Source organism: Euprymna scolopes, chromosome 46 (genome assembly GCF_053919585.1).
Source record: "Euprymna scolopes isolate OS-2025 chromosome 46, ASM5391958v1, whole genome shotgun sequence".
NCBI classification, from domain to species: Eukaryota; Metazoa; Mollusca; class Cephalopoda; order Sepiida; family Sepiolidae; genus Euprymna; species Euprymna scolopes.
In genome coordinates this window covers 98,902,544-98,924,770 of record NC_136527.1, presented here as the reverse complement: position 1 = coordinate 98,924,770, position 22,227 = coordinate 98,902,544, and the positions used below count along the sequence as shown (strand labels likewise).

At 34.8% G+C, this 22,227-nt stretch overlaps 1 protein-coding gene across 19 annotated transcripts in view; it reads right to left on the bottom strand.

Annotated features, from left to right (window-relative positions):
• The window catches only part of LOC145270654 (RIMS-binding protein 2-like), a 1,565,000-nt gene that overhangs the window by 1,052,288 nt on the left and 490,485 nt on the right, over positions 1-22,227 (bottom strand). For all 19 annotated transcript variants that reach the window (XM_080126270.1, XM_080126275.1, XM_080126269.1 and 16 more), the window contains 2 exons: positions 5,548-5,667; positions 1,381-1,512 (listed from right to left, as the gene is read on the bottom strand). In XM_080126270.1, coding sequence (XP_079982396.1) covers positions 1,381-1,512; positions 5,548-5,667 — 252 coding nt within the window. The remainder of the gene's footprint in view (positions 1-1,380; positions 1,513-5,547; positions 5,668-22,227) is intronic.

Here is a 22,227-nt window from a genome sequence, read left to right as displayed (position 1 = left end):
GGTACTAGCGCCTATTACGAATCGGATTTTTGTAAATGTCAGTTCGAGGTTTGTCAGGCATCTGGCATAAACTGCGTGGTATATACATTTTTTTTCCTCCACTCTTTTTGTTTTTGTTTTTTTTCTTTTTTTAAAGAAAAAAAACCCAAAAAAAACCTATAAACCATTATTGCATCTGAGCTCCAACCTATAGTCCCCTCTCGCCAAACTTTCACAAAAAACACTCGTCTAGCTGAAAACACTAGCAATAATTTGCCCCACTCTTTATCTGTGCCTAAACCTAGATTCCATAAACAAAGCTTCTTTCTTAGAACTGCACAATTCTGTTCTGTTTGCCTGCTTTCCAAGTGACTATAATATGGTCGCCTTCAAGTCCAATGTAATTAAGTTCTTGATGAACCGTCCCTTAAGTGATCCAAGTTATCAACATTCCACTACTAATGATAACTACGATATTGTCCCATTGACTACTGTACACTCATTAACCCTTATCCTTGAGTGGCCTCTGGGCCTTGATAAGTGGTGATTCTTCGGGGGGGGGGCCAGTTTCTTCAGATTATCTGATTTGACCACAAGGAATACATGGAAAAAAGATTTGACGAAAGATGAGTTCGTGTGGATTGGTTGTTTTTGTTTTACGGCATATCAACCCTTTTCGGATTATTTAATGCTGGATCCAAGAAGAAAATTTTTTTAAATAAATAAAAAATAAGTAAAATAAACGAATACAACAAACATTTGACACAATATCTGGTTGATTTATTGACAGAGTAACACCATTTAATGGTTAATTTCGTCCATGGGGCTGGATATAAATATTAACCCCCCCCCAAAAAAAAACGGCAATATCATGGCCTCTGTTCAGTCTCTAGAGACAATGGATACCCCCTTGTGTAATTGAGGCAAGGGTTGCACAATCACCAACCACAACACTTAAACCGTCACCACTTGGTTCCACTGGCAAGTTTAATGGTTGTTTTTGTTTTACGACATATCAACCCTTTTTAGGTTATTTAATGCCGAATTCAGTGATTTTGAAGATCAATTTTTAATAGAATATATTTGTTTTTTTCAAGTTGGTTTCTATTTAACCCATAGTTGGGACCCTAACAGGTACTATCACTCCAGGGCAGAGTGGACCTGGGAGCAATGGCAATTAAAGGGTGGCTCCACACTCCCCAAAGCCCACAAGCTGGGGGCCTAACCGTCGGATATAGTTTAAGGTCGTATCCAGGACCGGATCTGTGTGGAAGTCAATTTTTAAAAGTCATCCAACAAGTGAAACAGACGTTAAATTATACAATGATGATGATGATGATGGTGATGACGATGATGATGATGATGACAATAAGAGGAGAATACACATGAACGTTTGCTTACCTCAAGATTCTGTTGCTGGAGAATTTTGGCTTTTAATTCGAGTCTCTGAGCGATGCCGGCGAGTTCTGTATTCCGTTTCCGCAGAGACTTGAGCTTCTCTTGTCTCGACTTATGATCTTCCTGCTTCTTTTTCTGTTAAAATGTTGAAAGAGACCGAATGCGGGGGAGAGGAAAAAAAAAAAAAAAAAAAGAAAAAAAGAAAAAAAAAAGAAAAAGAGAAATGAAAACTCAATTATTAGGACGACTGAAATCTGTCACGCGGAAACAAAAGTCGTCAAACGTCGACCATTGGGCAAAGAACAGGAGAACAATGGACAAGCGGTTGACTAGAGTGAAAAAATGTCAGCAATTCTAAAACTGTAATAAATTAACTTGTATTAACAAATTGATACACCCACACTACTATTTAGGTAAACAAATTAGATTGAGGAGCAAAGGTTGTGCAATCCCAAACCACACCTCTCCTGAGTCAGCATTCCTTGATTTCAGTGGCAAGGAGAAGTCCAAGATGATTGGAAACAACAATGTAGAGACAAGCACAGGTGCACATACAGCACCTGGTATTGTCAAATGGTCACCCATTTTAGCACTGACCAGGCTCAATGATGCTTAACTTCGGTGAGCTAACAGAACCCAGTGTGTCAACTTGATTATGCCGTATAATATATATATATATATATGTGGATGACTATAGTGCTCCTCACCTTGAGTTGAGCATATTGAGAAGTGAAACACGAATTACCATTAGCATAAAAAGCGACGCTCTTTGTGTAAACAAATCGAGCGGAGGTATTTCAGACGATATCAAAACATCGTTAAAACTCACTACTCGTTCAAGCAGCCGCCAATAGCGTAATGGTTAGGAGCCTTGACTGCCGTACAAACGGTCGGGTTTCAATCCTGGCTTGAGGTAGTTGCCTGTCTAGCCGCACTGATGAGCTGTGAAACAGCGAAACAGTACTGCATGTGGATGACTATATATATATTTATATATAAACTAACAATTAAAAAAAAAAAAAAAAAAAAAAAACTATCCTAGTTTTAAAACAGATCCTTTGTCCGATAAAATGCATGCCCATTGGCTGATAGGAAGGGGCGCGGTGGATACTAGAAAGCTGATTGGCTAACTAAATCCTCAATAGAAGAGGACCATATAAAAACGATAAACAACCACAGAATTCGCGCATAAGCCTGAGGAGTCCTAGAGTGGATGAAACGTGGAATATTCAGTGTAGCTTAATCGACATAGATATTTTATAAATTACTAACTAGCTCTACCTACGTATTGAGCACTTTTGAAGTAAATACTTAAAGTTTATGTATAAATCTATACTTTCGTATATTAATTTTATGTGAGTAAATGAAGTAGTCATATATATATATATATATATATATATATAGTAAAACTGGTAATCAGTAAAAACCTGAAGAAAGTGCTTAATACTATTGCAGAGAAAATATGCGTTTTATTTTTTTTATTACCGTTTTGTCTGTTTAGTTACACATGTTTCGGTTACCGAATCGTATTAACGATCCAGTAACTTCATCAGACTTTACAGAAATGGTTATTATGATTGGAAAGAAGCAAAGGAAAAAAGCGAAAAAAATGGGGGAAAAAAGAAAAAGGGGAGTGGCGGAGACCGACAATAGTTAAGTTTTGAGCAGATAAAACGATAATAAAACAATATATATTTGCTCTGCAATTGTATTGAGCACTTTCTTAAGGTTTTTACTAATTACCACTTTTGCTATATATATATATATATATATATATATATATATATATATATATCTCACTTGTAAACAGTTCAAATATGACAAATATATTTAAAACACATTTTTATTTGATATATAGTATATCTTACACATATTTTATTGAATGGTATATCAAAGACCCATATAAATCCATTATATATATATATATATATATATATATATATATATATAGAGAGAGAGAGAGAGAGAGACATTGGTTGTTTTTGTTTTATGGCATATCAACCCTTTTGAACAAAACTTTTTTAATAGAATATATTTGTTGTTTTCAAGTCGGTTTCTATTTAACCCATAGTTGGGACTCTAACAGGTACTATCACTCCAGGTCAGAGTGGACCTGGGAGCAATGGTAATTAAAGGGTGGCTCCACACTCACCAACACCCGCAAGCTGGGGCCTCACCACTGGATATAGTTTAAGGTCATATCCAGGACCTATATATATATATATATATATATATATATATATATATATAGAGAGAGAGAGAGAGAGAGAGATAGAGAGAGAATAAAATCTAGGTATGAATTTATTTGTCCGTTCAATAAAAAAAAAAATCACACGGTAATAAAGGTCATAAACACTTTATTTTATTTTGTCTAATTTTTCATTTTATGTTAGGCTCCAACCTCATATGTTGAGCTCTATTATATCCTGATAAATCCCTACATAAAGAATCTATGCATATTGTACAAACCCATTTACTTATATAAACGACAGAGAAACATTTGGCTTTAAAATTCCATGAAAGAGGTTATTTACCTAACCCCCTTTCTACAACTCTTATTGACTTGATAATGTAATAAAGTTCCTATGTAACTGTACTTTTTTTTGGTTTACAAATAGAAAAATTTATATACTAGCGAGGGTTAACTGGCGTTGCCTGGGTGTTTGTATGTGTGTGTTGGGGGGGGGTATAAATCAAAACAAAAAGGAAACTTAACGAAAGCGATTGTAAAAAGAAAAAAAAAGTGGTGGGTTGGTGGCATGTGGACTCCAACCTGGAGCTTTGAGGCCTATAGACTGAGCCTGAACACCTGCGCTATGGCGACATTGGCAATATAAGAGCGATTAAATGAGTCAAGTCAAAGAGGTTTGATTGACAGCTGGTTGCTTTATGAGGTCATCGCGGGAGCGTTACAATGACGAGGGCAGTTTTTTGGCATTTTTTACTTTCACTGCCGGCCGTTTTTTCATTTATGTTAGGCTCCAACCTCATATGTTGAGCTCTATATATCCTGATATAAAGAGATTATTTACCTAATCCCCTTTCTATAACTCTTATTGACTTGATAATGTAATAAAGTTCCTATGTAACTTTACTTTTTTATCTTTTTAACTCATATATATATGTGTGTGTGTGTGTGTAAATGTTGTTTGTTTTTTAAATAAGCAAATATTTATTTAAAGTTTCAAATTTTCAGCTTATAACAAAGCGCTCACCAGAATTGTTTTGTTTTTTTTTTAACACAAGGCAACCAACACGTTCAAAACAAACACGTTCATAACAAACACGTTCAAAACAAACACGTTCAAAACAAACACGTTCAAAACAAACACGTTCAAAACAAACACGTTCAAAACAAACACGTTCAAAACAAACACGTTCAAACAAACACAGTGCAAACAAACACAGTGCAAACAAACACAGGGCAAACAAACACAGGGCAAACAAACACGTTCAAAACAACACGTTCAAAACAACACGTTCAAAACAACACGTTCAAAACAACACGTTCAAAACAAACACATTCAAAACAAACACGTTCAAAACAAACACGTTCAAAACAACACAGTGCAAACAACACGTTCAAAACAACACAGGGCAAACAAACACAGTACAAACAAACACAGGGATAACAAACACGTTCAAAACAACACAGTGCAAACAAACACAGTGCAAACAAACACAGGGATAACAAACACAGGGATAACAAACACAGGGATAACAAACACAGGGATAACAAACACAGGGATAACAAACACGTTCAAAACAAACACGTTCAAAACAAACACGTTCAAAACAAACACGTTCAAAACAAACACGTTCAAAACAAACACGTTCAAAACAAACACGTTCAAAACAAACACGTTCAAAACAAACACGTTCAAGACAAACACGTTCAAAACAACACAGTTCAAACAACACGTTCAAAACAACACAGGGCAAACAAACACAGTACAAACAAACACAGGGCAAACAAACGTTCAAAACAACACAGGGCAAATAAACATGGGGCAAACAGGACACATTCAGACGTACGTACATACATTACTAATAGCCTACATTTAGCCATTTACCCCGAATCAGTAGCCATCTACCCTCCCACACTCACACCTGGACAATAGATTGTTTTAAATAAATTAAAGTTAAAAATTAAAATAAATTAATACTCACCAATGCGTCATTCTCCGTTTTCAGCAACATAGTCTTCCGTTCCAACTTCTGCACCTGAGTTTGGAGGTCCCCAACCTTTTTCTGAAGGGGCTTCTCCTTTTCATCGAAGAGCCTTTTATTCTGAAAAACAAATAAATATACATGTATATGTTTACTAGCTGGCAGCCCCGCATTGCCGGGTCGCACAATACGTTTAAACATGATATTTTAATTTATGCAGATTTCATATATATTCTTATAGAATCAATCCTCTATTGATTATTATATATTACGAGGAATTATTTGCCTAGTGGACTAATTTGCAAAGAAAAAAAAAATGAAAAAAAAATGATAATGTCGTGCATCAAATTCCGTTTGTGTTTGTTTACAGTATCACGTCAGCTGACATTTGGGCTTGTTGCAATATTTTGGTTTTATTAATGGCGTATGATCCCACAAAGTCGGACGATTCTATTTATAAACGATGCTGCTAAGAACTGATCAATCAAATTAATTCACGTTCTGCTACCAACCAATCAGAAACCAGAATTGCTTCATAAATATTAAACCTTTTCTGGAGCAATTTCACATGTTCTTTCCCGGGTTTCGACACGGTAAGAATATTTTGTTCTGTGGAACTGTCTACTACAAACAAGTCACCTACCAGGACTTGTGTGTAACAGCGAACCATCTGAAACTGTTTCTAAAACTCAAAATGGCTTACACTTCTAGAGGTTATGCGCCCAGCGTGCGTCTTTATTTCGATGGATCCGAATCAAAATTCGAATTGTGGCAAGTTAAATTTCTGGGATATCTACAAATCCAAAAGCTACACAAAGTACTAGAAACACAACCAGAAAACAGAAATGACCCCGACTTCATTGAAAAGAACGCAACTGTCTTTACGGAATTAATACAGTGTTTAGATGACTGAAGTCTATCACTGGTAGTGAGAGAAGCCCTGGACGATGGCTGCAAAACATTAAACATATTGAGGGAGCATTATTTATCGAAAGGAAAACTCAAAATTATTTCTTTATACACTGAACTGACCTAATCACAAGAGTTTCCAATGTGGATACAGGACTCAAAATGGCTTACACTTGTACTTGTGTCACCTCCCAGGACTTCTTACACTTCTAGAACAATGAATGTTCTGTAAAAGTCATTTCTGATTAATGTTTAGTTTTAAAATATGTAAACGAAGAAATGCTTTGCTGCGATTTTAAATGGTATTTCTTTTATCGTAAATTGAAATCATTAATAAGAAAAAATTAAAATGGTGAGGTAAACCCAGGCTTGAACAGGAGATCATTCGATCTGTAGTCGAATGATCAACCACTGAGCTATGTCTCCAGATTATAATAAATTTGTTTTTTCTTTCTTTTTTGTTTTTTAAATTTTTTTTTTTTTTTTTTTTAAGAAGAAATGATTTGTTGAAATTTTATTATCTCCCTTGGCCGGTGTAACGTAAACTATTTCCCTGTAAAAAATTATTTTTTTTTAATCCATCTATCTATATATATAAAAGCGAAAATGTATGTTCGCTTTTTGTGTATGTCCAAGAAAGGCTTTTTTCAGAGAACCGGTCAGTCGGTTCATAACTTTTTAAAACTTTATATCACATGTAAATCGTAATATCTCAGAGTTAAAAACGGAGCTCGCCTGTCTATTTAATTTGCTCGACTTCGGGAAGATAAATATTCAACAGTTTTCGCTCGCCGCATGTAGGTTAGGCCTTTTCCTATAATGTTTCCCCCTACCCCCAACGTCTTTGGGGAAAAGCATTCTCGCACTAAATGAAATGCTACCCCGCAGTCAAAAGTTGACCTCATTAAGTCATTAAAACGTGCACCTGCTAATTTAAGTAATTAAATAAATTCAAACGTGTTTCCGTTAGCATCTCGCGGTGGGACAATGGTTAACGTCGCACATTTTTTTTTTTTCAAACTTTAATTTACAACTTTGCCTCAAGGGTTTGGGTTCGATCCTCATACTTACCTACCAAAATATTTTTTTTTATTTTAAACACCCCCCCCCCCCGGAGTTTTCACACACCTCCAAACACCCGGGTAACGCCGGGTACCCCTCGCTAGTAAGAAATAAAAGTTATTTTAAGAACAGATTTTTTTATTTTCGATACTTATCGGATGAATTTCTGCACGAACCCTATCTAAGAACACTGCCAGACATGTAAATTAGCTTTGTGTGAAATTTGTAAAATATAGGTTCCGAAATGGCTGAACCTATGAGGAACGAACTCACACACACAAAGTGACTTTTATATGATAGTGTGTATATATATATATATATATATATATATATATATATATATATACAGGGTGGTCAAAAAGTCAGGTAACATGGCAATCTCCTCTTCAATAAATAACTTTAAAGACGCTATTGTATCAGGCTTCTTGCCATAAACGCTATCCTTTACATAGCCCCAAAGCCAGAAATCAGGAGGGGTAAGATCCCTATATAAGATTATAATGGATCATATTGTTTTTTCTACCTTTAACATGTTACCTGACTTTTTGACCACCCTGTATATAAAGGCCACCCAGCATTGCCCAGTTAGAAGATACGCTTAAATATATTTTAATGTATTCAAATTTTGTGCTTATTATTATAGAGTATACAACAGTCTTCAAATATATCTTGATTCATTCAGATTTCGTATATATTATTAAAGATTCGAATCTCTTGATTATTATATTGTACACAATATACAGTTCGTATTTCTAAAATTAATATAAATTTTTTTAAAAATTCAATATGGCGTAATGACGGATTGATTGTTGCTATTTCTTCTGATGAGTTAAGGGCATAATAGATTCACTGATTGATATAATAATTGATTGATTTTGCGCTACGAAACAGATACTGTCAAGAATTGTATAAGTCAACTGAATTAAAGGAATAAATTATAAGATGGTCAACATCATGCATTTCGGAATATAACTGTTTGTCATTTATTCTCTATATTGCTCTGTAATTACATTGAACTTCTTAAATAAGGATTGGTATATAAGAAAATATATTTCTACACATATATATATGCATATATATATGCATATATATATATATATATATATATATATGTATGTATATATATATACATATATATATATATTTATATATGTATGTGTATATGTGTATGTATGTATGTGTTTATATATGTTTATATGTATATGTGTATGTATATTCATATATGTATGTGTATATGCATATGTGTATGTATGTGTGTATATTATGAATATGTACATATGTGTGTATGTATATATATGCATATGTGTATGTATATATGCATATGTGTATGTATATATGCATATGTGTATGTATATGTATATGCTTGAGTGTATATGTATATGCTTGAGTGTATATGTATATGCTTGAGTGTATATGTATATGCTTGAGTGTATATGTATATGCTTGAGTGTATATGTATGTGTGTGTGCGCATATATATATATATGTATGTGTATGCATGTGCATGTGTGAGTGTATATATATATATATATATATATACCAATGACCGTTTTCAGTGTTATGTCTGTTTGAGGGCGTGCAAGTCGCTGACAGGACTAAAAAGCCATCTTTGAGCACATGGACTTTCAGTGACTGAGGGAGTGGCACTCGTCTGACAAGACGTTGCAATCATCATGTAAGAATATAGTAGTTAAATTTATTTCAAATAAATCGAGACTTCTTGAATCAGTGCTTATCACAAATTCAAGCATAATTAAACAACGTGGGGGTTTCTATAATGTAGCGCCATTAATAAGTATAAATATTTATATATATTAATCCCAACCAAATAAAAAAACTCAATATAAACACGATAGGTAGTAGAGCTTGTTAATGTAAAGAAATCCCGGATTGTAAATTAAAGTGCATATATATATATATATACTAGCAAAAATACTCGTCGTTGACTGGGTTCAAAAACACCTTACAGAAAATGGACTGATTTATGAAAGTATGATAGGTTATGAAAAGGAAGGGTTGTAAAGAGATAGCTTCGAATTTGGAGGTATCAAAACCAAAGCAAAATATGATGAAAGTAAAAATAAAATAGATAAACCCCATAATTTATTATATCATACCTGCTCACACTGAAAAACTTATCACAATATTCTGTGGATCTATATTAAAAAACCTTGTTAAACTTTGTGACATATTTCCATTCTATGGAGGTCAGGTGTGAACGAACACCCTATAATTTTATTATACCATATTTCTTCAAACTGAAACATAATTATCAAAGTATACTTATGCAGATAGATATGAAAAGTCTTTATTAAAGTTTGTGCCTATTTCCATTCTATGGAGGCCAGGCGCGAACGCAGACCCCACACTTTTATTATACCATCCCTATTTAAGTTAAAACATACTTATCAAAGTATTATTATGTATATCTATATCAGAAACACTTGTAAACCTTTTTTAATTTTTTATTTCCATACTTTGTGGACCAGGCGCGTACGCAGACCCCACAATTTTAATGAATCATCATTATGCCAGATCAAACATACCCATTCCTGTGTCTCGATACATCTTCTATCATTATATGTGATCAGTTTTTTAAAATAGTCAACCATATAGGAGCCTATTCGTGACCAGACACACAGACATTCAGCTTTATAGTATATATATATATATATATATATATATATATATATATATATATGTATATGTATATATACAATGGGTGTAATAAGTATCTAATACAAAGCAAAAAGTTGATTTATTTTTATTACACGAAACAAAAACAATAACAAAATGCTATTCGAATCTATTTTTGTATGATAAATACAAATATTGTATCAAAAATCTTATATAAGTATTATATAAATAATTCCGTATATAATGTATATATATATATATTATATACAGAATTATTTATATAATACTTATATAAGAATTTTGATATGAAATATATATAGTTGAACTTCTAAAAAAAACAAAGAAAACGACATTATTTTTCCAACCACCTAATAAATTTGTATATCTTGGCAGCAAGTCATTATTCAAGCACGACCGAGTTATTCTTTTTTCTGATCTTTCTGGATATCTTTTCCATTTGCCGAGCGGTCTTTTTAATTTCAACTGACATGTTATATAGAACAGCACCCAAAAGGTTGTTGTTCGGCCATATTCTTCTCAAACGATTTCTATTGGTTCATTTAACACCAGGACACATATACTAACAGTATTTAACAACTAACAAGAAACTAAATAAACTATAAAATAGGAAAATCGAAATTAAAAAAAATAATAATTCGCCCCCAACCCTCCTGCACCCACCTTCATAACCAATTAAAAAAAAAAGAAAACTTATTTCGGCATAAAAATAAAAAAAAAGAACTCAGTCATGCTTGAAAATATATATATGTATAATTATTTCCGAACCAACATCGCAGCCCACAAGAGCCAAAAAAGACAACAACCCGGCTTTCTTGGCTTTTGTGGGCTGCGACGTTGGTTTGGCTGTGGAAATAATTATATATTCTCTCACATTTTCTGAAAATATATATATATATATATATATATATATATATTTGAAAATAAGCAGAAATCTCTTCAGAGCTCTTTCGGCCATCATCTCATCAAGAGAAATCAATAGCATTCTTCTAATTTTTGCCCATCAACCAGACGCATTAAAAGTAACCAGCCACCTCTTTCCCCATTGTACAAGAGAGAGAGAATCAAAGAGAACTTGGTCATTTCCAGTCTTTGATGTGCTACCATAGATGGTAGTGTCATCAGCATAAATGTCTACGAATGATGTAAGGACGTGATTTGGAAGATCATTAATGTAGATTAGGAAGAGAGTTGGGCCAAGGATGGACCCCTGAGGTACTTCAGCATAATTACTGAGAGCTTCTGATTTCTGCCCATCAACCACTACTCTTATGAACCTATCAGAGAGAAATGATTTAATAATTAAGGAATGGAGATAAAAATAGATGGTCACATTCAATACTGCCAAGACTAAACTGGTTTCCTTCAATAATTACAAGAAACCTTCTCTGCCACCAATAGCAATGGCTAGTGACTCCCTGTCTGAGAGTACATCTTTCAAACTGCTTGGCCTAACGTTCACAGGAAACAAGAGTTGGAACAATTATATTGAAAACATTGCCAGGGCCGCTGCGAAGAAGGTAGGCTCTCTCTACCGGGCTAGAAAACTACTGACACCTGGAAGTATCCTGTACCTCTATAAGGCCACCATTCGCCCATGTATGGAGTATTGCTGTCACATTTGGACTGGTGCATCTGCTGCTAGTCTCTCGCTCCTAGACAAGGTTCAAAAGAGAGTCGCCATGCCCTGAACTGGCATCTAAGCTTCAGCCTCTGTCCCATCAACGAAACGTTGCATCCCTCTGCCTTTTCTACAAGTATTTTAATGGTGAATGCTCTGACGAAATGCAATCACTTGTGCCCCCACGACGTAGACACCCTCAACAAACCCGACAGGCAGCTAAATCCCACCCCCACACTGTAGAAATCCCTAGATGTAAAAGATTTTTCTACTCCAGTAGTTTCTTCCCCAGAACCGCTAGACTCTGGAATTCCATTCCAGGTCCCTGCTTCCCCAACTGTACTGACATGCAGAAGTTCAAGTGTAATGTGAACCGACATCTTGCTTCCCAAATCCCAACATAGTGCCCCAATAGTTGCTGCCCCTGATAGGTTGTTTCTGCTGAGGTGGTTGACTACTTTATTTAACATGGAATATACTCATGTTCGCTAATAGGGTTCAATCCTCCATCGTCACCCAAAAGGCTAAAAAATACTTGATGCTTCCTTGCTAAACATTCGGCATTATAAGGTGAGGATCAAGGATAAGTGGAGCAATCTAAAGAAAGAAGTGGCAGCCTTTTCTATATCCTTATGTAATAGGCAATGAAAAAGGAGACTTTGGGTCGCCCTCAACTGTAATTGACAGGACCGCATATCATTCATGCCTTGACAAAGTACAAAATAGATTTCGTAATTTAGTGGGGGATGCCCTTTTCTCTTCCCTGCAAACTCTTTCCCACAGAAAAGATGCTGTGAGCCTGTCTTTGTTTTATCGTTATTTCCACGGCAAGCGCTCGTCTGAGCTCCAATCTCTGGTCACCCCTCGCCAATCTATTTTCGAAAAAAACCCGTCTAGCTGAAAACCATTGTCAACAACTTTCCATGCTCTTTAACTGTGCCTAAATCAAAACGCAGACTCCATGAACAAAGCTTCTTTCTTAGAACTGCGGAACTCTTCCGTTTGCCTGTTTCCCAGCCGACTCCAACGTGGTTGTCTTCAAGTCCAACATAAACAAATTCTTGATGAACAGCCCCCTTAAGTAATCCAATCTACCAAATTTCCATTAATAACGACTACTACGATATAGTCCCATTGATTACTGTACACTCAATAAGCCTTATCCTCGAGTGGCCTAGGGCCTTGATAAGCGGTGACTCCTATGAGAAAAAAAAAAAAAGAAAGAAGAAATTAAATAGATGTACACTTGGCTTGTGAAGCCGATTATTGGTAGTTAATATGCCAGACAGACATTTTCTTAATGCCACTTTGTCTGGGACAAAAATATTTGCTTCAGTCTCCGAGTTTAAAATGGAAGCAGACAATTTTCAAGTCGTGGTTTTGCAGATTTGGTGAAAAGCTTTTTGAAAATTCCAGTCATGAACAACCAGAGGCTGAAATAACTTAATGCATTCATTTGTCAATAATAATAATAAAAAATATGAGACCGTTATGTGAGGAATACATCATATATATATATATATATATATATACACACACACACACAATTTTATAAATGTAACTTTGTCTCTGTGTGTGTGAGTTTGTTCCTTATGGACTCCGAAATAGCTGAACAGATTTCCTTTAAAATTTACAGGACTTTAAGTGTATAAGTCTGGGAATGGTCTTATGTTAAGTAATTAACATTGTTAAAAGTTAATTATCTATCTATCTGTCTGTCTGTCTAATTAGTTGTTATCGATCTATCTGTCTATCTATCTATTCAATGATATGCTTAAAATAGTTTATATTGGGAGTTATTTATTGTTTATAGAATAAAGTTTAGTTGGTTGGTTGGTTGGTTGTTTTTGTTTTACGGCATATCAACCCTTTTCGGGTTATTTAATGCCGAATCCAAAGATTTTGAAGAAAAAATTTTTTTAATAGAATATATTTGTTGTTTTCAAGTCGGTTTCTATTTAACCCATAGTTGGCACCCTAACAGGTACTACCACTTCGAGTCAGAGTGGACCTGGGTGCAATGGTAATTACAGGGTTGCTCCACACTCCCCAAAGCCCACAAGCTGGTTCAAAATGTTGACATTCAGCAACAAGCAAGAGCAAGATAGCCAGTAACAAGTCAAACTGCAGACCAGCTTAATGCGGGTACTGGTCTCCTGCTTTGTTGTTTTTTTTTTTTTTTAAATTAGAGATCCGCTTCTCCTAGAGGGGCTGCCCTCACCATGCCCCACGGGAGCCCTCTCGATCCTACTGACACATGGAAAAGAACACATGCATACATACAGATGTATGCCAACATACATATGCATGTGCACACACATGCAAACATACACACATAGTAGCACATACATATGCATATACATACGTATGCATATACATACACATGCATATACATACATATGCATATACATACGTACACATAATACACATGAAGGAACATTCCAAATGAATCTTGATTTTGACTTCAATATTGTTCATTTTTTCGGTCTGATGAGGTGGTTTCTCTGAATTGAAATTCTACTGAAACATGTATGCACATATGTAACCAATGATCAGGACGACGATGATGGTGATGGGCACGATTAAAAAGAAATTGCACGGATTTACATCTTGTTCTTATTTTTATAAAAAGGTTTCGCTATAAGATAATAATATAAGACTATCACTTTTGAAGTAGAAAATGATGGTGATGTGGACAATTTCACACATTATTTCAAAAATAAAATCGACGACGAGTCAAATGTAAACACAGTCCGACCGACATATATTAAAGACTAGCAGGGCTACCCGGAGTTGCTCGGGACCTATATTAAAGACGCTTTCTCTTTTTTTTTTTTAATAAAAAGTTTGGCTGAGACTAACACATTATTTCACAAATAAAATCGACGAGTCAAATGTAAAGATAGTCATATATATATATATATATATATATATTGTTAGAAGAAACATATAAACCCCCCCTCCTTATATCATAAGGGATATATAGATATGAGCCAGAGAGAACTTCCCTTCCCCCCTTCCAAGTCAAGCCAGACAGATCCCCCTTCCCCCCCCCCCTTCCAAGTCAAGCCAGACAGAGCCCCCCTTCCTAAGTTGAACAGCGAACAGGCGAACGACACAACCCCCTCCCTCACTGATCAACTACAAGCAGCTGTCAAACACCCACGCAAACATAGGTAACCATGACAACCGACATCAGGCGATCGTGACGTAAGTGCGGAAAGAAAGCGCGCGAAAAAGTTCAGTTTCGAGTTGACAGCCATTAGGAAGCAACGACAATATTTTTTGCTCCTCAAAAAGCAGAAATATGCACCTGCGTGGACGACGCATGGTGACCGGCAAATGATCAACTCAACTCAACTTGGTGGACGGCCATGAGACCAAAAAGGGACATTTACTCCAACATGGAATTACCTTGGTCAACATTATTTAACGAGAGCCATTCTCCAGAGAACTTTTTCAGGACAAACCGCATATCGAAGATGACGAAGAAAGAAAAAGAATTGATAAAGAAAACTAAGGACATTATCATGTCATAGAATTGCGCGTGTCAGGGGAGAAATTCCCACCAAAAAGCTAAGTATCGTTCGATATCCATTCTCCCATATTTCACCTCCCCCCTTCAGCCCGCTCAGTGATAGTCGAGTTCTTTTCATGAAATAATTTCTTTCCTCACCAAGCATAAAGGTGAAAGAATTCGAAAAAGAAAGGAAGAGGGGAAGAGAGAAAGAACATTGTTACTTAACTTTCATTTTGATTGTTCTAATGTTTGTTTCAACTGTGACTGTATGCGTTATCAAAGAAAAGAGAAATCCTGACCCCATCCCAACCTGATATTGTCTGCGACCCGACTTTCATTTTGATTATTCTGATATCTTGTTTTGTCTGTGCCCTCATGTTTTGCTAAAGTTTGTGACCTGACTTTCATTTTGTATATTCTAATATTTTGTTTTAACTGTGACTCTGTGTTTTATCAAAAAGAAAAAAAAGAAAAGAAAAAAAAAGGAGAGAACAGGAAGAGAAAAAAATAATATATCTCCACCAATGACCCCCCCCCCATCCTGATCTGATGTTGTCTGTGACTGGACTCTCATTATGACTGTTTTATTATTTTTATTTCCTTCATTTGTTTTTTTTTTTTGAATAATACATTTATATATTTTAATGTTATTTCATTCCCTTTTACTTTTATACTTTCTGAAAAAAAAAATTTTTTATTAACTGTTTTTCTTTGTTGTTTTTTGCATTTTAAGCTTTTTAACTTGTTTCCAATAAAAATATCTCAAGTTTATCAAAATTTATCAGTAGAGCATTGGCAGGCCACACTATCAATATTTAAAAACCGTATGCAGCATCCAGGTCATAGGTTGCCCACTTCGATTTGAATGTATTTTGCTTTACTAACATAATCGTCATTTGTGTCGGTTTATAAATATTTTATTGTTTTTTTTTTTTGTCTATGATATTGAAGAAGAGAAACACTATGTGTTACCTTTTTTTTAATGCTAACAACAAAATTCAAGTTTTGTGTGTCATTTTTTTCCTTTATTATTAAACGTGAATGTTATGATGATTCCACTGATTCGAAACTTGGGAAATGCCATCTTGGGTTTCTACCTATAGCTATAAAGTACAGATAAAATAGCATTTTTTTAGAGAGAGAGCGTATAGAGAGACTGGACATTCAAATAATATTTGAAACCAAAATGAGCAACTTGTGGAGGATAACAGGTGAAGCCGGTTGCAGCGTGTAACGTTTTATCTTCGGTGAAATAATATTGATAAGAATGAACGCACGAACAATATTTTACCAGCCATTGTATTTACTCTGCCCAAAGAGTTAGCAAACTCGATCCAACAAAGAAAACTCTTTAAAACTAAAAGCTCTCTAGCTTGTGACATCTTTCTCGTCAAGTAGAATTATTTTATTTATTTATTTATCTATGCGTGTTTAATTTTTTTTTTTTTATATATAATGAAATCCTTACGTTTTTCTTTTTATTACGACGTGTACTTGCGTACAGAATTTCTTGCGAAATTCCTAACCCCTAGGCTAGACCCGGGACACGTAACAATATATATATATATATATATATATATATATATATATATATATATATATATATATAGGGAAGCAAATAACCTCATAATACTACAAATGATGCAATTCACTATCTATATAAGAGCCAGGTATGGCCAATGATGGAGTGCTGTTGCCACATCTGGGCAGGAGCTGCTAGAAAGGACTTGTCCTGCCTTGATAGAGTTCAAAATAGACTTCGTAGCCTCGTAGGAGATGTCCTTTTCTCTTCCCTGCAACCTCTATCTCACAGAAGAGATGTTGCGAGTTTGTCTCTGATGTATCGTTATTTTCATGGAAAGTTTTTCGACTGAGCTTCAATCTATGGTCCCCCCTCGCCAAACTTTCACAAGAAACACTCGTCTAGCTGTAAACACTATCAATAATTCCCCCCACTCTTTATCTGTGCCTAAACCTAAACGTAGATTCCATGAACAAAGCTTTTTTATTAGAACTGCACGCCTGTGGAATTGTCTTCCGTTTTCCTGCTTCCCGGTTGACTACAATATGGTTGTGTTCAAGTCTAACGTAAATAAGTTCTTGATGAGCCGTTCCATATAAGTTATCAACTTTACCAAATTTTCATTACTAATGATTATTATATTGTCCAATTTATACTGTACACTCTTTAACCCTTATCCTTGAGTGGCCTCTTGGCCTTGATAATGAGTTGATACCTATGAAAAAAAAAAAAAAGAAAAAGTCCTATGTGAACAAGTTCTAATTGAATCGTCCCCCTAAGTAATCCAAGTTACAAAATTCCCACTGTTTACTATGCTAAAATCACAATGACTAATGTATACCTATTAACCCTTATCCTCGAGTGGCCTCTGGGCCTTGATAAGTGGTGACACCCATGTAAAAAAAAAAAAAAAAACAGTACACACATTCTCAAACCAATAAAAGAAAACACACACACTCCCTACCCTAAAGGAAAAGAAAAAACAAGCAAAAAGAGAGAGTGAGAGAGAGAAACACAACACAAGAGTACCACAGCTGAGGTCGGCGGCCTCGCCACAGCCCAATAAAAGAGTAATAAAAATTGAACATTCCCATGGATAGTAGACACTTACACTTTTCCATCCCTTGGAAATACTTCAAATGAACTACGAAAATGCTATTTTTATATCTCCAACACATTTTGAAAATAATTTCTGATGAGGTGCTTCACAGAACGTCTGAAACGCGTTAAAAACGATTTCAATGATTTAAAAACATTATTACAATGATCTAAACATAATTCTCAATGAAAAACCAAGACACGGAATAATAAACTAATGTTAAAAAATACACATTGTTGGTGACTACTCCCTTATTTAAATATATATATATATATATATATATATATATATATATATATATACACACACACACTAGTGTTGGGACAATTAATCAGAATCAGAAAAATGGGAACTTTTTTGATAAAAAACGTTTTTGGCCAAGTAAGCCTCTGGCCGGCTTTGGGTAGGATTGAAACCGCTATCTTCAGACAATTCTCACTTAGAACCATAGAGAATCAACATCTCTATCCACTGTGCCACGGGCCCCCAAGGGTGATCAAGGTTGGTTTTTTGGTCTTATAAATAAATCCATGTTTATTTATTATCTGACCTTCCATGATGGTGTCTGTATCGAATGGTATGCATATATTATTTTAATTAGAATTCATTATCGAGATGAGTTTTATTTATTTATTTATTGTGGACTATTATCCTCATCACCGTTGAATAACGTATATATCAGATCGATGAAGGTTATCTCACCTTCACTTTTTCTAATATCTCTTTATACAAAAGCGACGTTGTCTGCCCGTCTCGGTGCAGAATGTTTTCTACCAAACTACTCTGTCGATTTTTAGTCTACAGACTTGAAACTTGATATATAGGGAATTTGGACCCGTGCAACACATTCAATTTGGCTTTTAGTCGGCAAAACAAGCTGCAAAAATTGGAACTTGGTCGGCCTAAGTGGACTGAACATGTTACTTCTATGCATGCACAAATATACGTTTATTCTCCTAACAAGGTTTTTTGTTATTTTATTATTATTTTTTTTTTTTTTGTATACGTATGGATTTAGGTCGGATGATAACGAATAATACTGAAGAGCTACAGGTCTTGGTTTCGATTCTAGCTGATAGCACCCAAGTAATCTATGTATATTTGAAACCTTTGAAATAAAATAAAAAAAATTTTGGAGTAAAAAAGAAAGAAAAAAAAAACTTTTGCAGATGATAATATTTGTATACGATAAAAGCCTGTTTTAGCAAAACACATGGGAAATAGAAAATACAGCTATTGTATATGGCAAATATTTGATATGTCTGGAGCAATATAAGGGGAAAACGACAAGACCACATACAGACATACACATGCAATCTATTTAGAAACTCACACCTATAGTGTATGTGAGTGTATGCAAGTTTGTGTACAAATATGTGTGTATATTCACCCACGAGCATGTACATAAAGAACATATTTACACACAAACAAAAAATATTTATGTATATACACACACACACTAATATACATGCCTACAATATATTTATACAAACAGACATATATATATATATATATATATATATACATGCATACATACAATATATATATATATATATATATATACATGCATACATACAATATATATATATATATATATATATATATATAAATCCATACATACAATATATTTATGCACAACAAACAAATATATAAGCCTAGAATATATTTACACACACACACAATATATTAACACACAAATATGAGTATATATATATATATATACACACACATGCAATATATTTACACAGAAATATATATATACACATGAAATATATTTACACACAAACAAATATATGTACACATGCAATATATTTACACACAAACAAATATATATACACATGCAATATAGTTACACACAAATATATATACACATGAAATATATTTACACACAAACAAATATATATACACATGCAATATATTTACACACAAACAAATATATGTACACATGCAATATATTTACACACAAACAAATATATGTACACATGCAATATATTTACACGCAAACAAATATATATACACATGCAATATAGTTACACACAAACAAATATATATACACATGCAATATAGTTACACACAAACAAATATATATACACATGCAATATATTTACACACAAACAAATATATATACACATGCAATATATTTACACACAAACAAATATATATACACATGCAATATATTTACACACAAACAAATATATATACACATACAATATATGTGCAGACTAACACAAACTATAGAAATAGCTCAAAAGAGATGCCAAAATACAGGACTTTCCATTGCAAAAACTTGGAAGAATGGTCAACTAATAGTGTGCCAAGTATTTTAATAAGCAAGTCTCTATAGATTGGCTAAAAAGAGGATCGCTCATGATGATAAGGAGAGGATTGTTGGTTGGTTGGTTGGTTGGTTTTGTTTTACGGCATATCAACCCTTTTCGAGTTATTTAATGCCGAATCCAAAGATTTTGAACAAAAATTTTTTAATAGAATATATTTGTTGTTTTCAAGTTCGTTTCTATTTAACCCATAGTTGAGACCCTAACAGGTACTACCACTCCGGGTCAGAGTGGACCTGGGAGCAATGGTAATTAAAGGGTGGCTCCACACTCCCCAAAGCCCGCAGGCTCGGACTTCACCACTGGATATAGTTTAAGGTCATATCCAGGACCAGGAAAGGATTGCCAAAGATCAAGGATTGATAACCAATGATTTTAGGAAGATGAGGCATCTGCCATCCAGCTGCAAATTTCTGCAAAGGACAGCTACTATACTATGCGAGCCAATGGAGTATACAAATATCTCCACTGGACGATCTGTAAAAACCTGAATATTGAATGTAGCAGCAAGTCCTGGAAACATGTTTACCAGAAAGAATAGTTGGAAATAAGTCATGCACCATAAATTATAACTGTTAAATTTTTTTTTTTTACATGGAGTTAACCACTTATCAAGGCCCAATGGCCACTCGGGGATAAGGGTTATTGTGTGTACAGTACTCAGTGGGATAGTGCAGCAATAGTATTGGAGAATTGATAAGGTGTCATTACTTAGTGGGGGGCGGTTCATCAGGAATTTGTTTGTGTTGGACTTGAAGACATCCAGTTTGAAGTCGGGAGGAAAACAGGCAAGCGGAACAGAGTTCCACAGGCATGCAGTTCTAAGAAAGAAGCTTTGTTCATGGTATCTACGTTTTGATTTAGGCACAAGGAGTAGGGAAAATTATTGACGGTGGTTTTAGCTAGTCGAGTGTTTTTTTGAAAAAGATTGGCGGGGGGGGGGACTAAAGATTGGAGCTCAGACAAGCACTTGCCATGGAAATAACGATAAAACAAAGACAGGCTCGCTACGTCTCTTCTGTGGGAAAAAGGTTGCAGGGAAGAGAAAAGGGCATCCCCCACCAAGCCACAAAGTCTATTTTGTACTCTGTCAAGGCAGGATAGGCTGGTTTTTAGCAGCTCCTGCCCAGATGTGGCAGCAGTATTCCATTTTTGGACGTACTTGGCTCTTATATAGATAGAGAATTGAATCATTAGTGAGATATCTTCTGGAGCAGTAGAAGGATCCCACCATTTTCCCAGCGACCTTGGCCACAGACTTGATGTATGTGTTCCATTTAAGGTCAAACCCAGAAGCTTATCAAAAATTCCTACGACTACCTAGAAAACAGGGCTATTAAAGTTAACATATTAATATGGGACAACGATGGAGAAAGAAGGAACCTTAGTAGAAGTCAATGTCCCTGATGATGCTGAATTAAACAGAGTTGAGATGGAAAAGATAACGAAATACCAAGGTCTTATATGCAACAGGAAAAGAAATTGGAATCTTAGGAAGGTTTATCATTCCAGTCATTATCGGAGCAACTGGATTCATGAAAAAGAATTTCCAAAACTCGCAAATATACCCGGTGAACAAAGTGCAAGAGAGATTCAAACAATTGCACTTAAAGGGACGGTTAGAATCTTAAAAAAGACCTCTCGGTTGGATTATATCCCCTGCTAGAACAGATTGCTAAAATAAAAAAAAAAATTTAAAAAAAATAAAAAAAACGCACATACATCTGTGTGTATGACTAATAACACCAAAATCATAACCCAAGAATGTCCAAAAATAAAAGAGTCACCACTTATCAAGGTCTGGAGGCCACTCGAGGATAACGGTTAATGAGTGTACAGTACTCAATGGGAAATATAGTAGTATTCATTAGTAATGGAAATTTGGTAAATTGATTACTTAAGGGGATAGCTCATCAAGAACTTGTTCACATTGGACTATAAGACAACTATGTTGTAG